This window comes from Myxocyprinus asiaticus, chromosome 19 (genome assembly GCF_019703515.2).
Source record: "Myxocyprinus asiaticus isolate MX2 ecotype Aquarium Trade chromosome 19, UBuf_Myxa_2, whole genome shotgun sequence".
Taxonomy (NCBI): Eukaryota; Metazoa; Chordata; class Actinopteri; order Cypriniformes; family Catostomidae; genus Myxocyprinus; species Myxocyprinus asiaticus.
Genome location: NC_059362.1, coordinates 11,604,160 through 11,618,881, shown reverse-complemented (window position 1 = coordinate 11,618,881; position 14,722 = coordinate 11,604,160). Strand labels below are relative to the sequence as shown.

The 14,722-nt window shown below is 39.6% G+C and overlaps 1 protein-coding gene across 2 annotated transcripts in view; it reads left to right on the top strand.

Moving 5' to 3' along the window:
• Positions 1-14,722, top strand: part of LOC127410211 (synaptotagmin-14-like) — a 28,843-nt gene that overhangs the window by 1,783 nt on the left and 12,338 nt on the right. Inside the window, exons 2-5 of one of the 2 annotated variants that reach the window (XM_051645356.1) lie at positions 2,773-2,820; positions 7,738-7,887; positions 11,252-12,264; positions 13,258-13,407. In XM_051645356.1, coding sequence (XP_051501316.1) covers positions 11,298-12,264; positions 13,258-13,407 — 1,117 coding nt within the window. In that variant the 5' untranslated portion in view covers positions 2,773-2,820; positions 7,738-7,887; positions 11,252-11,297. The remainder of the gene's footprint in view (positions 1-2,772; positions 2,821-7,737; positions 7,888-11,251; positions 12,265-13,257; positions 13,408-14,722) is intronic. The other variant, XM_051645357.1, reaches the window with a different exon arrangement.

The window sequence follows — 14,722 nt, the reverse complement described above, 5'->3', positions numbered from 1 at the left end:
GACCACCACCGTAAGTACACCGTTACCTCTTGTCGTGGACAAGATATGAATGTGCTTTTACATGCTGTGTTTAGGATCTTAAAACGTGACGAGTGATTTTTGACGCTGGTTACGTGCCGCTGCACCAATGCGGACAAAACGTGGTACCAGAGAGCCATGCAAGCATGGTCCTGAAATGATAGAAAACAACAGCGTTTATTTTGAACGAACGTAAAGTTACTGGGAATTGCATATAGCTTGCTCAAAATGAGCAGTGAAGGGAACTCCTTTATTCATAGTATGCGTAAGTTGTTGTCTGTTTGGTGTATGATAGGACTGCGTCGCGTAATGAAACCGCCAGTGTTTTTATATGTCAACACAGCGAGGACTCAGGTCCCATCATGAAAAGTTATAGGAATACTTGTCACGCATAGCCTGAGGGCGGCTGAGACTAGATGATTGCCAAAAGACTATTGAAGGCTTACTGACTGAAACATTGTCCTCGGGTGCGACTTCTGGCACAAAATTGTTGTTGTTGTTGTTTCCTTTTTTACATTTTGACATTTAGTAACCTAAACACGAATAGCGTAATACCCTTACGTAAATGAATCATGGTTTTACTACAGAAGTAGGCTAACCATATGATTTAGCCATGTTATTTGTTGTAAAACCATATAAACCACAAACTTGGTTAGTCATGGTTAGGCTACTACAATATTACTATGGTAAAACCATGGTTACGAATAGTATTAGCCTACTGTGTAAACCATGGTTAATTACAACATTTCTATAGTAAAGTAAAATGGTTAATTAGTAATACACAAAGTAAAAGTACTTTGTGGTACTTTTTGTTAGTATTGTACTGAGATCTTTAGAGGTAGAGTGATTTGAATCTCTCCAAGTAAAATTAATATGGTTATGAAGAACAATAATTTAATAAAACACAATTTTTCAAAATGTAAAACTGAAAACACTTCAATCTTTCACATACACCGATGAGTTAAAACATTATGACCACCTGCCTAGTACGCTGTTGGTCCTCCATGTGCCGCCAAAACAGCGCCGACACGCCGTGGTATCTGGCACCAAGACATTAGCAGCAGATCCTTCAAGTCCTGAAAGTTGCGAGGTGGAGCCGCCGTGGATCGGACTTGTTGGTCCAGCACATCCCACAGATGCTCAATCGGATTGAGATATGGGGAGTTTAGAGGCCACACCTTGAACGCTTCATCATGTTCCTCAAATCATTCCCGAACAATGTGTGCAGTGTGGCAGGGTGCATTGCCCTGCTGAAAGAAGCCACTGCCATCAGGGAACACCATTGCCATGAAAGGGTGTACCTGGTCTGCAACGATGTTTAGGTTGGTGGCACATGTCAAATTGACATCCACATGAATGACCGGACCCAAGATTTCCTAGCAGAACATTGCCCAGAACATCACACTCCCTCCACCAGCTTGTCATCTTCCCATAGTGCATCCTGGTGCCATCACTACCCCAGGTAAACGGCGCACACATACACGGCCGTCCACGTGATGTAAAAGAAAATTGGACTCATCAAACCAGGTGACCTTCTTCCACTGCTCCAAGGTCCAGTTCAGGTGCTCACGTGCCCATTAGAGGCCCTTTCGAGGGTGGACAGGGGTCATCATGGGCACTCTGACTGGTTTGCGGCTACGCAGCAGGGTGTGGTGCATTGTGTCTTGTGACACATTCCTCCCGTAACCATCAATTTTTATTTGTATTTTTTTTCCTTTTTCTCCCAATTTGGAATGCCCAAGTCTAAGTCCTCCTGGTGGCGTAGTAACTCGCCTCAATCCGGGTGGCGGAGGACGAATCTTATCTGCCTCCGTGTCTGAGACCATCAACCCACGCATCTTATCACATGGCTTGTTGAGCGCGTTACCACGGAGCTATAGCGCGTGTGGAGGCTTCACGCCATCCACCGCGGCATCCATGCACAACTTACCACGCGCCCCACCAAGAGCGAGAGCCACATAATAGCGATCACAAGGAGGTTACCCTGTGTGACTCTACCCTCCCTAGCAACCGGGCCAATTTGGTTGCTTAGGAGACCCGGCTGGAGTCACTCAGAACGCCCTGGAATTCGAACTAGCAAACTCCAGGTGTGGTAGCCAGCGTCTTTACCACTGAGCTACCTACGCCCCCTCCCGTAACCATCATTAAAATTTTCTGTGACTTGTGCCACAGTAGCCCAAGAATCATCGTGCATCGATGATTCTTGGGTGCCAAACACCCTGTTGCCGGTTTGTGGTTTGTCCCTCCTCGGACCACTGTCGGTAGGTACTCACCACTGCTGACAGGGAGCACCCCACAAGCCTTGCCGTTTCAGAGATGCTCTGACCCAGTCGTCTGGTCATAACAATTTGGCCCTTTTCAAAGTCATTCAGTTCTTCACTCCTGCCCATTTCTCCTGCATTCAACACGTTGACTACGAGAACTGATGGTGCCATGCCCCACCAGCCAGACAATGGCCACTAGTCGAACACTGTGTTCAAAATGACGTTTTATTGAGAAGGCTGTGACTAAAAACAAGCTTGTGTGTGTGAGAGAGAGAAAGAGGTGTTTAAGGGATGCTTAATTAATCTGAATGTTACAGGCAATATATTAACTGTTATTTATTATAAAACTGTAAAAGTGTTCCTGCAGTGTGCATGCAGAATATGACCTGCACTGATTCAATAATATGTACACTAGCTATGATGCCAGAGATAGTTAGCAGGTTCTTGCGTAATTGCAAGTTCGTTTTTAAATGCTGTTTTCTGTCCGCAGGTGGGGGGCGGAGCTGTGGTGTTCACGAACTCATTTGTGCTAGAAGAGGTGAGAGCAACTTCCTGTTAAAAAAGCATCTTCCTGTTCCTTAATATCATGCTCTGATTGCTACTGTACATTTGCTGTATAAGTTAATAAACAATGTAATAATATAATTATACTACCTAATGAATGAACTATAAACAAACTGCCGTACCCTTTCACCTCCCTTGTGCCATCCTCTTAAGAATAATGAATGAGATATCAAGTTAGGTGAACAAAAACAAGAGTCATTATTAATTCAAGGCTAAAGCTTATGTTACAATGAGCAGGAAGACCTATGTGTAAACAACAGAATTTCTACCACTTAGTTGCTGATATTTAAATAATCATGTCCTAGTCTCTGTATAGCAAAGCCACAGAGCAAAGCTGATGATTTTGTTACATACTGTAACATAGTTGGCAGCATAAGGAGATAGAAGGGCTTGGTTACAAGAAACCCTGTGAGTTAGGTAAACTAGTTTTTATAATTGTACAGTAGTGTATTGTCATTAAGGTTTTTTTCTTAACTAAAAGGAATATTCTGTGTTTAACCTGCATGACTTCAGTGTGCATTTTCCATATCATTTTTTTGATTTGTAAATAGTAGCTAATAAACAAGCAAAAATAAAAAAATTGTTTCCCTAAAAATTGATGTCCTCATATGTGGACAGCAGAACTATGTTGTGAAATTTTAAGAAATACCAAGCTATAGAAAGTCAAATTGTTTTCATCAAATAGTTTATTGTGTGTCCAGGAGTGTTGGTTATTCATGTTTTTGATACGTTATAGACATTACAGCTGATTTTCTAGAACGATGAATACATAATTCTTATTCAAAGTAATGTCCAGCATCATCCAATCACTGCCAACCATGTAAAAATAACATTTTGTATAGTTTACTAATGTTAATGAATAACATCATATTGTACAGTGTTAACAAACAATATGGCGCCAAACTGCGAAAAATGAACGAAACATTTAAAGCAGCAAATCAAACGAAACTAGAGATGCTTTTCTTTACAACCAAACATGTTTCAGTGAAAAAAATTGAAGAGGTTTCTTATCAGAGGCACTTTTGTTGACGCTGTGCTCATTGAAGCAGTTCACAGAAATCAACACCATGATGTTTGGTCACGTGACTCCGTGTGTCAGAAGTTTAACCATTAAATGACTCCTTAGAGTGTCCTGAACAGTATGCAATGGGTTTAAATTCATTTAAATTATGCGTTGCATATAGCGAATCCAAAATAGCGAGTCCTCGCATGAGGCCGCGGGGTCGCACGAGGTTAATACAAGTTAAGCTCAATCGACAGCATTTGTGGCATAATGTTGATTGTCACAAAAATAATTTCAACTTGTCCCTCCTTTTATTTAAAAAAGTACAAATCAAGGTTACAGTGAGGCACTCACAATGGAAGGAGGCCAATTGTTTAAGGGTTTAAAGCAAAAATGTGAAGCTTAGAATTTTATCAAAGTACTAACATGAATTATTCTGTTAAAACTCGTATTATTTGAGCTGTAAAGTTGTTTAAATCATAATTTTTACAGTGGTTTTAGGGTTTGTTGATACTACAGGGTGTTTCCGTCCATAGAACTGCCGCTCACCAGTTGTTTTTTGTTTTTGACACCATTCTGAGTAAACTCTAGAGACTGTTGTGCATGAAAATCCCAGGAGATCAGCAGTTACACAAATACTCAAACCAGCCCATCTAAAACAAAAAAACATCTAGTGAGCGGCAGTTCTGCGGATGGAAACGCCTTGTTGATGAGAGAGGTCAACAGAGAATGGCCAGACTGGTTCGAACTGACAGAAAGGCTGCGGTAACTCAGATAACCACTCTGTACAATTGTGGTGAGAAGAACAGCATCTTAGAATGCTATTCTGAGATGCGGGTTGGCGCTGTTTTGGTGGCACGAGGGGGACCTACACAATATTAGGCAGGTGGTTTTAATGTTATAAAAAAAATAATATTCAGATAATTAAAATGCATTACATTATTGTGGCAGACGAGTAAAGCATTGATAAGACAATACAAAAAGTAGCTTTAGAATCCAATTTATTGTTTAATTGCATATTATTGAACATAAGCCAGTCATTGGCCTACAGTTCACAGCAATCCATTTTGCAATTGAATTTGTCAATCAGTCTGAGATTTATTTTAAGTTTTTGTCTAAGGACGCATCAGTATACACCTGCGCCAGACGGATGCTTTTGGAGCATCTCACTTTGGTTGCGTTGCATCATAAACATACCATTTTTATGCCGCTGTGTCAAGTTAAACGTAGTTTAATACTTACAAAAACATGTCTTGAGATCCCTAAGTTCAGATTTACACTCCATCAAGCTGTGTTTTGAATGCAAGAACGCGTCCTTGTGTTGTGCTGTCTGCTGAAGGGTTGGATTGTTCTCTGTATAAGCTGAGCATTGCCTATACAGCTGAAGTTTCGCTTACTGTCCCTTGGAGAAAACAGGTGGTACTTCAAGCTTGAATTGCTCAGGAATCTTCCTTATTATGGTCTGGGGACATAATTAATTGCTTTAATTTTTTAAAGACTTTTTTTTAATGTAATTAATTGCACTGAATTAAAATGTTAAATCGACAGCCCTAATTTTAACATGTACAGACTGGCCCCATTCTCTTCATTTGTAAGTGCCTCAAGTCAAAATAAATTTTTGTGGTAATTAATATTATGCCACAAATGCTGTCTGTTGAGCTTAACTTGTATTGAACTCGCTGCATGTGTTTAAGAGTCAAATGTCAAATATTAAGCCAACTTAAAGGGCCAGTTCACTCAAAAATGAAAATTCTGTCATCATTTACTCACTTTCTTCCCTTTAACACAAAAGTAGATGTTTGGAAGAACGTTAGCCTCAGTCACCATTCACTTTCATTGTTTGGTTTGAAACAACATGAGGCTGAGTAAATTATGACAGAATTTTCATTTTTGGGGTGCACTATAGTAACGCCCTCCAAAACGGTCAGAAATCTAGGGGTAACCATCGATAACAAACTAAATTTCATAGACCACATCTCAAAGACCACAAGATCATGTAGATTTACACTCTACAATATCAGAAAGATAAAACCCTTTCTCTCTGAACATGCCACACAACTTTCTTGTTCAGTCACTTGCCATAACTAGACTGGACTACTGTAACACTCTCATTGCAGGCCTCCCTGCATGTGCAATTAGACCCCTGCAAATGATCTAGAATGCAGCAGCACGTCTGGTCTTTAATGAACCAAAAAGAGCACATGTTACACCACTCCTTGTCTCTCTCCACTGGCTGCCGGTTGATGCACGTATCAAGTTCAAGGCTCTGATGCTGGCATACAGAACAGTCACTGGATCTGCTCCAGCATACCTAAAATCATTTCTGCAGTGCTACACGCCCACTAGAATCCTGCGGTCGGCTAAGGAATGTCGCCTTGTTGTACCAACACTAAGAGGCACCAAAACACTTTCATCATACCACGTTGGTGGAATGACCTTCCCAACTCCATCCATGAAGCTGACTCACCCTCTGTCTTCACAAAACGACTAAAAACACATCAAAACTTTATAATATGGCACTTTTCATATCACTGGCTCCTTAAGATGATTCGCTTATGTTTTCGTAAGACGCTTTGGATAAAAGTGTCTGCCAAATGAATAAATGTAAATGTAACTACACCTTTAAAGGAAGCTGTGGAGTGTTATGGCTTTGCTATCTGCAATCATGGGCTCTTTAGATCATTAAGTAACCACCCAGCAACCACCTATAACTCCCTAGCAAACACCTTGTGATGCCTAATAACAACCTAGCAACCAAATAGCAACACTCTGTCAGCCACCATGGCATCAAGGCATTGAGTTTTGGCCAAACAGCACTCATATTTTCTTCAATTAATGTAAAAATCTAGATGTTTATTTATTTTAATGGAAGATTCTGTGAACTCCACAATATCCATGCAATGCCTTTATTAATCCACATCATGAACGTCTGTCCAAATAAAAGGAAATTGCGTATTTACCATTTGCATACTGCTCATTCCAACTTCAAATTAATGTACAGTAGGTTACAATGGAAGGTCCAGAGGTATTGTGTGCACAAGTGTGGAGGGGCATCCAATTACCTTAGACTAGTGAATTATTCAGAGTTGGGAAAGATAGATTGAAGACGAGTGCTGTAGATTCACTCGCTGCAGGACCTGGAAGGCAAAAACTTTTGAATATCATGGCCCAACTGATTAATGGAATAAAGAACCTTGACAGAAGAGATATAAAGGTCTTGAACTCTACAAACTGAATGAACAAAGAGATAGTTGGATTTGAGACATTGATGGACTTCTGTTACCTACATATTGTGGTAATATTTGCTGAACTGTCGACAGGTTTTAGAGTTTTTGTAGCTGTATTTCACATAAACTGTGGCTAATGTATATTTCATGTTTGTTGAAGATGCAGAGAAAGTATATCTTTGTTTTACTTTAATTGCTTTACTCTTTGCTGTACTTTAATGTTCACTAAAGTTCAAAACGCTTAGCTCTAGATACCTTGATCCATGAAAGATCTACACACAAACAGCTTTGGGGGACATACCATCTGTTGCAGGACTCTACTTCTATTCTTTTGTATTTGCAAAAGGAATGTTTGGAAATCTGAAACTGATATTTCCTATCAACACTCTAAAGCAAAAGATATTAAAAAATCATTTTAAGACTAATGTTTTTTGTGAAACATCTATGTGCCTAAGACTTTTGCACTGTAGATACTGTGACTTCCCTTTAAAGAAAATTATACCAAGGTTTGTTGCCCTATCAATACCTGAGGAACTCATGATAGCATACATCACCATCACCATTGCTTGTCTGTTATCTAAGTAGATCATGTTCTCAGCTCTTGACCTTTACTTTTTCAGCTTTTATCCTGCTTTCTCTTTTTGTCTCTCTCTTTCCTCAGTATCTCCTGAACTGCTAGGCATCCTGTCCTCCATTGCTGTCTTTATGGGCTTGATCGCTTTCTTTTTTCTTTACCTCAGCAGCAAGCTGTCAGTGGAGAGCCCAAGCAGTGATCTGTCTTGTTTTGAAGGTTTTAACAAGGATTTGCAAGGTAAATATGGGGATTTCATTGAATGTTGTGCACTTTTCATACAGTAATTATATGGCTGTGTCTCAAATCGTAGTCTTCCTAAAGAGCATTAAGGACTGTCTTAGATTGCTGGTAGCGATATTAAGCAAACTTATAAGATATCTCATTTTGGTCAAAATTTTTATCCTTCATGCATCAGGCAATCCCACTATGTGCCTGCGCTATGTCTTATCTAATTTTCATGAGAGTGCTAAATCCGAGTGCAATTTTTGAGCCAGCTGGGGGTGGGTGGGACTGCTCACACCATCTGTGGGTGTATATGCGCAAACTGTTTTAACGGGTGTATATACAATGGCAAGGTAAGTATGTGCGCCTTTTTTAATTAGCTGGTTTTCTGCATTATTGATCATAAAATGTGATTTCATCTTCATCAAAGTCACAAGTATAGACAAACACTTGCTCCTTCTATTGAAATCACTTTTTAAGACTTATCTGTATTCCTTGGCTTTTGAGTGAAAGTGATTTTTTTTTTTATTGCTTGTCCTTGTATCTTGTATTATTCTATGACTATGTTCTTTGTTTTACTCCTTTATGTGCAGCACTTTGGTATACACTTGTTGTTTTTAAATTTGCTTTATAAATAAATTGACCTTGACCTTGACAATATAGACAAACACAATATGCTTAAGCTAACAACACAAAAATGATTATAATCTTTCATGTCTTTATTGAACACATCCCATTGAACATTCACAGTCCTGTGGAAAAAAGTAAGTGAACCCATGGATTTAATAACTGGTCGATCCTCCTTTGGCAGCATTAACCTCAGCCAAGCATTTCCGGTAGTGCAGGATTAGACCTACACAATGTTCAGAAGGAATTTTCAGAAGGAATTACAAAACTGCTTCAGCTCAGCCATATTCTTAGGATGTCTGGTGTAAACGGCTCTTTTGAGGTCATTCCACAGCATTTCTATTGGGTTAAGGTCTGGGCTCTGACTGGGCCACTTCAAAAGGTGCATTTTCTTTTTTGAATCCATTCTGTAGTGGATTTACTTTGATGTTAAAGGTCATTGTCCTGCTGCATCACCCAGCTTCTACTGAGCTTCAGCTGGCACACAGCCAGCCTGACATCCTGTAGGGTATCTTTTTTCTTTTCTCTCCCTTTTTGTCCCCAATTTGGAATGCCAAATTCCCAATGTGCTCTAAGTCCTCGTGATGGTGTAGTGACTCAATCCGGGTGGTGGAGGACGAATCTCAGTTGCCTCCGTGTCTGAGAGCGTCAATCTGCGCATCTTATCACGTGGCTTGTTGAGCGCGTTGCTCACTACACGCCCCACAAAGAGCAAGAACCGCATTATAGCGACCACGAGGAAGTTACCCCATGTGACTCTACCCTCCCTAGCAACTGGGCCAATTTGGTTGCTTAGGAGACGTCAGCATGCCCTGGATTTGAACTCGTGACTCCAGGGGTGGTAGTCAGCGTCTTTACTCGCTGAGCACCCAGGCCCCCTCCTGTAGGGTATCTTGATAAAGTTGGGAATTCATTTTTCCCTCGATGATGGCAAGTGTTCCAGGCCATGAAGCAGCAAAGAAGCCCCAAATCATGATACTCCCTCCACCATATTTCACCGTTGACATAATGTTTTAATGTTGGTATGCGGTGCCTTTTTTTACGCTATTCATAGTGCTGTGTGTTCTTCACAAACATTTCAACCTTAGTTTCATCAGTCCACAAAACATTTTCCCAGAAGTGTTGTAGAGTGTCAGGGTGTTCTTTGGCAAACTTCAGCCACGCAGCAATGTTTTTGTTGGAAAGCAGCGGCTTCCTTCGTGGTGTCCTTCCATTGACACCATGCCTGTTTAATGTTTCTGTATAGTAGACTCAGGAACAGAGATGTTAACCAGTTCCAATGATACCTTCAATTCTTTAGCTGTCACTCTAGTGTTCTTTTTTACCTCATTGAGCATTTTGCAACGTGCCCTATGAGTCATCTTGGCTGTATGGCCACTTCTAGGGAGAGTAGCCATAGTACTTAATCATCTACATTTATAGACAATTTGTCTAACTGTGGACAGATGAATATCTAAGCTCTTTGAGATAACTTTGTAACCCTTTCCAGCTTTATACAAAGCAATGATTCTTGATCTTCTGATATCTCTTTTTTGCGAGGCATGGTCTACGTCAGCAGATGCTTCTTGTGAATAGCAAACTCAAAATGTTTTTATAAATCAAAGTAGCTCCAGCCCACACCTCCAATCTCGTTTCATTAATTGGATGCCAGGTTTGCCAACTCCTGACTCTAATTAGCTTTTGTTTACGTCATTAGCCTAAGGGTTCACATACTTTTTCCAACCTACACTGTGAATATTTGAATGATGTATTCAGTATGTACAAGAACATTATATTAATTTGTGTGTTATTCTTTAAAACACATTAAGTTTGTTCATTATTGTAACTTAGATGAAGATCAAAACAAATTTTAAGACACATTTATACATGAATGCAGATAATTCCAAAGGGTTGATATACTTTTTCTTGCCACTGTATGAGAGGTTGATGAAATTGAAGTGTGCTCAACTAATTTGCTCTTGCGAGAAATAAGTCATTGTGCTTTAGACGTCTAAGAACTGTCTATTCTCAGTGCAGAACTCCTCTGCAGTTTGTGGATTCCACCAGCAGGTGCTATCAAAGTACATTTTTCAAACTCCAGAGTTACAGTGGCACATAAAATGATGTCCCTGACAATCACTGTTAATACTAGCCATGATTTGTGTGGAAGTAGAATATGATCAATTATACTTACATTATCTATAATTTACATCCAATTAGTCCTTACGAGCACCACATTTCCCATGCGTATATATGGAGTATGTCACAGTCATAGAGATATGCCTGACATTCAACAAGGATGCAGTGAACGTGAAAAATAACATAAGACACAAATGGCCGATATTTCTATTCTTCTAATGCATTGCATACAGCCCATTTTCACTACCAAATTCATATATAGGCTGACTTCATTTATATCTACATTGCTTGACAAGGAATGCAGTATATTATAGGACACAGACAGTCGGATAGCCGGAAGTGGAACCTCAGAATTAAATTGCTCTTGACCAAACCCATTCACGCTTTGCACATGCTATTTCACCAACCCATTAATGCCTAAGGCTTAGCACATGCTTTCACGAAAATACCAAAACTTTATGGCCATGCCCACTGAATCTGTGCCTGTGATTTATTACATAGCACAGCACTTAAAACATAGTGGTCTTAAAATAGTGCCCTATGTGTAATTTGTGTTCCTTAAACAGGATATGCTTAACAAAATGTTATTAATGAAAAATCCTTATGTTTAACATGAGACCTGACTCTTTAACAGAATTTGCAGTAAGTTACAGTAGCAGACACACCAAGGGCAGAAAGCAATGGCGTTCTTCAAGAGCTTCCAACAGAGCCTCCCTTCAGTCAGTTCTCTCCTGGACTCTGTCTCAAACACCGTCTCTACTGCCGTGGACGATTTGTCCACAGCTGTGAGTGACGTCACCTACACAGTTAGTGACCAACTAACAGAGCAGGTCAATACAATCATCAACAAAGTACAGGCCGAAGAGGATGATAAATCCAGGAAAGAGGAGGCTGGAGGTGATGAAGTCCAAAAAGAGAGGAGAAACAGCAAGCTGAAGCGTCAGGAGACAGAAGCTTATGACCTAGGGACTGACGGAGAAGGGCGAAAGAGCCGAAAGTCAAAGAAGAATTCGATGTGGACTATGGAAATAGATGAAGAGGAATTACAGAGAGAGAGAGAAAGGCAAGAGGAAGCCAGAAGATCTGAGGAGGAGGAATGGGAGTGGTGTTACGCCCCCTCTAAAGGTTGGTATCGTAAAAAAAAGGACACAAACCAACCACAAGGCACATCTCAGTCCTCAGACAACCAGAAAGGCAATGGTGACCAAGCATCAAAAGAGGCAGAGCCTGCCACTCAGAAAGAGAATGCCTTCTCACATGGCAAGCACAAGAATGAAGGTGACAACCACGATGGAAGCGTTAATGCGATGCACACAGGTAGTGGTCAAGATGAGCAGGACTCTATCGAAATGTCTAGTGGTCCAAATACATCAAAAGCAGAGTATGAAAAGAATGGAGAGCACAATGTTGAGGAAGATGACACCCGAGCTATAAGCAGGGGGAAAAATGGAAATGAAGCATCATATGAGGAAAGTAAAAGATCAAGGTCTTCACCTAAAAAAGAGGAAGAAGATAATGGGTGCTCATCAAGAGTCAAACTAAATAAGAAGAAAGGAAAAGTTAACAGTGATGAAGACCAGGAGGAGGACACTCAGGAAAAGAACTCAAAGTCAATTTCAAAACCAAAGAAGGGCAAAGAAGGTAAAGGTGAGGCTGTGTGCTGGACTTGCTGTGCAGTTCTGGAGGGTTTTCTTTGGTTTCGTTGCTCCTTCGGTTCCACTTTGAACCAAAGTTCAAAACCTCCGTCCACAAATGAACGGTTTCTTCTCAAAACATCTAATAATTTCCTTCTTGAATAATACTTGCTGTCTTACTCCTGACTGATGTTTTAGTTGTTTTAAAGATGAACTGTGTAATTTTCTCAATGTTAAATGACTTTTCTTAATTTCTTATTCCGGTTTAATGTGCAGAGACAATTATAAGTAAGCCATTTCTAGGTTGACTTCCCAAAGACCCTAACATTGTGGATTGCTGGTGCTTTTAAAATATTGTGCTGTTTGTTTTAGTGGCCTGATATGTCAGTTGCATGAGATTGGGACAGGACTATCTGTTTGTCCAACAAAAAAACAAAAAAAATGGCAGTATTCAGGAACTTGTTTGGAAACCACTATTATGTTGTTAAAGTGGCACACTTCACTTTTAAGATAAGCCAGATCTACAAACAGTTTTCAGAAGGCTAATTGCATATCATTTTGCATATTTTTGGTAACACTTCACTAGAAGATTTGTCAGCATTACTTGTTTACGTAAAGTAACAATGAACAATGCTTTTACAGCATTTATTAATCTCGTTTAATGATAATTTCAGCATTTAGTAATAAAACATTTAAAATTGAAAGATGAATATGTTAACATTACTTAACACATTATGAACTAACATGAACTAACAATGAACAATTGTTATAAAATAACATCAACCAAGATTAATAAATGCTGTAGGAACACATTGTTCATGATACTTAATGCATTTACTAATGTTAACAAATAGAGCCTTATTGTAGAGAGTTAACTTTTTTTTTCTTTATTGTTCTTGTTTTTTTTTTTGGGGTGTGTGTGTTTTGTTTAGTTATTCTTTGTTTTTCTATTTGTTTCATTTTGTTTCATTGTATATGTCAGTTAATCTGCTCTTTCTTTTCTTAGATGGTGGTTGCCCAGAGAGAAGATCATCTGAGAGTGAGGACGAGACACCAAAAAGACACAAAGACTCGCCCTCCCAACAGCAGAGAAGTGGGTGGAGAAACAGAGATGCTGAGAATGACGACTGCAGCAGTGACACCTCAGTCGATCATGGTGAGAAAAAAGTACCTTTACAGGTTTTGACAGTCATAAGGAAATATCTTAGGCAGTTGTGTAGTATTATTAATAAAATACTGATTAATTACTCTTACACCCTGTCTACACTGAACGCGAGTGTTGCGTCGCATCAAAAGCAAATAGATGCCATTATAAGCATTGAAGCCATCTACGCTAGAAGCAGCCATTGCGTCGTGTTGCGTAGCGCCGAGGTAGGCGTTATATTTTTCCCCACCCGTATGCTGGCAGGTCCTGCCTCCTGTGTTCGGATTGGCTACTAAGAGCTACTTGCAAGCGGTCTGCAATTGGGCAGTTGAGAAGACTATGGAATTCAATTCATGACTAAAGTTTTTAAAGCATAAAAGCATGTTGAATTGCTCTAATCGAAAAAAATAAATGCATTGTATTATCAGTGCGTGCATTTAAATGCGTTGAATTTACAGAGCTTGCATTTTGGAAGGCTGAAATTTAACATGGAACATTCATTTGGAAACATTTCACAACTAATTTCATTATTAAAAATTAAACAATAAATATTCACCTTCCAAAGTTCTTTTCCAAAATATTCAGTTCATTTGAAAATACCATCTAGATTTTTCGACAGGTAAAATTCAGCCTGTTCTATTTCGCTTAACAAAATTCACTTCCTCAAATTCAATGGTTCAAATTCGGTTGGAAATTCAACCTTCCACATCCGGGAACTGCAGGAAAAGCAGCAGAGTACCGATGCACAATCTCAACCTGATGCTATTCGTTCTCACCAGTAGGTGGTGCAATGCGATCAGGTGTTGACTGCTGAAGACCAAAACTACAGGTAGAGAGAACAGCCGTGTACATTTTGAGTTTGTTTTTCAATTTGAAAAAAAATAATCAGAAACAAGAAAATAAAATAAAATAATATATTACAATAAAAAATAATAAATGAATGAATGAAATATTAATTAGGCCTAAATCAATAAACAATAGGCCTACCTTTATGCTCGAGTTGGTACAAAGTGGCCGCATGATATTAAATTCAGAAGGAATGATGTCGGTGTTACACTGTATCTATGGGGAAGTTGTCTATCTTGGCGTGTCTTCCCACATTCCTTAACTTTACAAACTCTCATCTCAGGGAGCTGTCACGCGCACATTATTATGCATTGATGATCAGTTTGGGCGCAAAGTGCAGATATCTGCTTAATCAGTTAATGTTTGTACATTTACCCCATGTTAGTGCTTCCACCGCCCTATTGTGCACATGAAATAGGCCTGCCAACACGTTAACCTCTTTATACTTCTTATATAGTCTTCACAGACCCTAGAAGCTTGC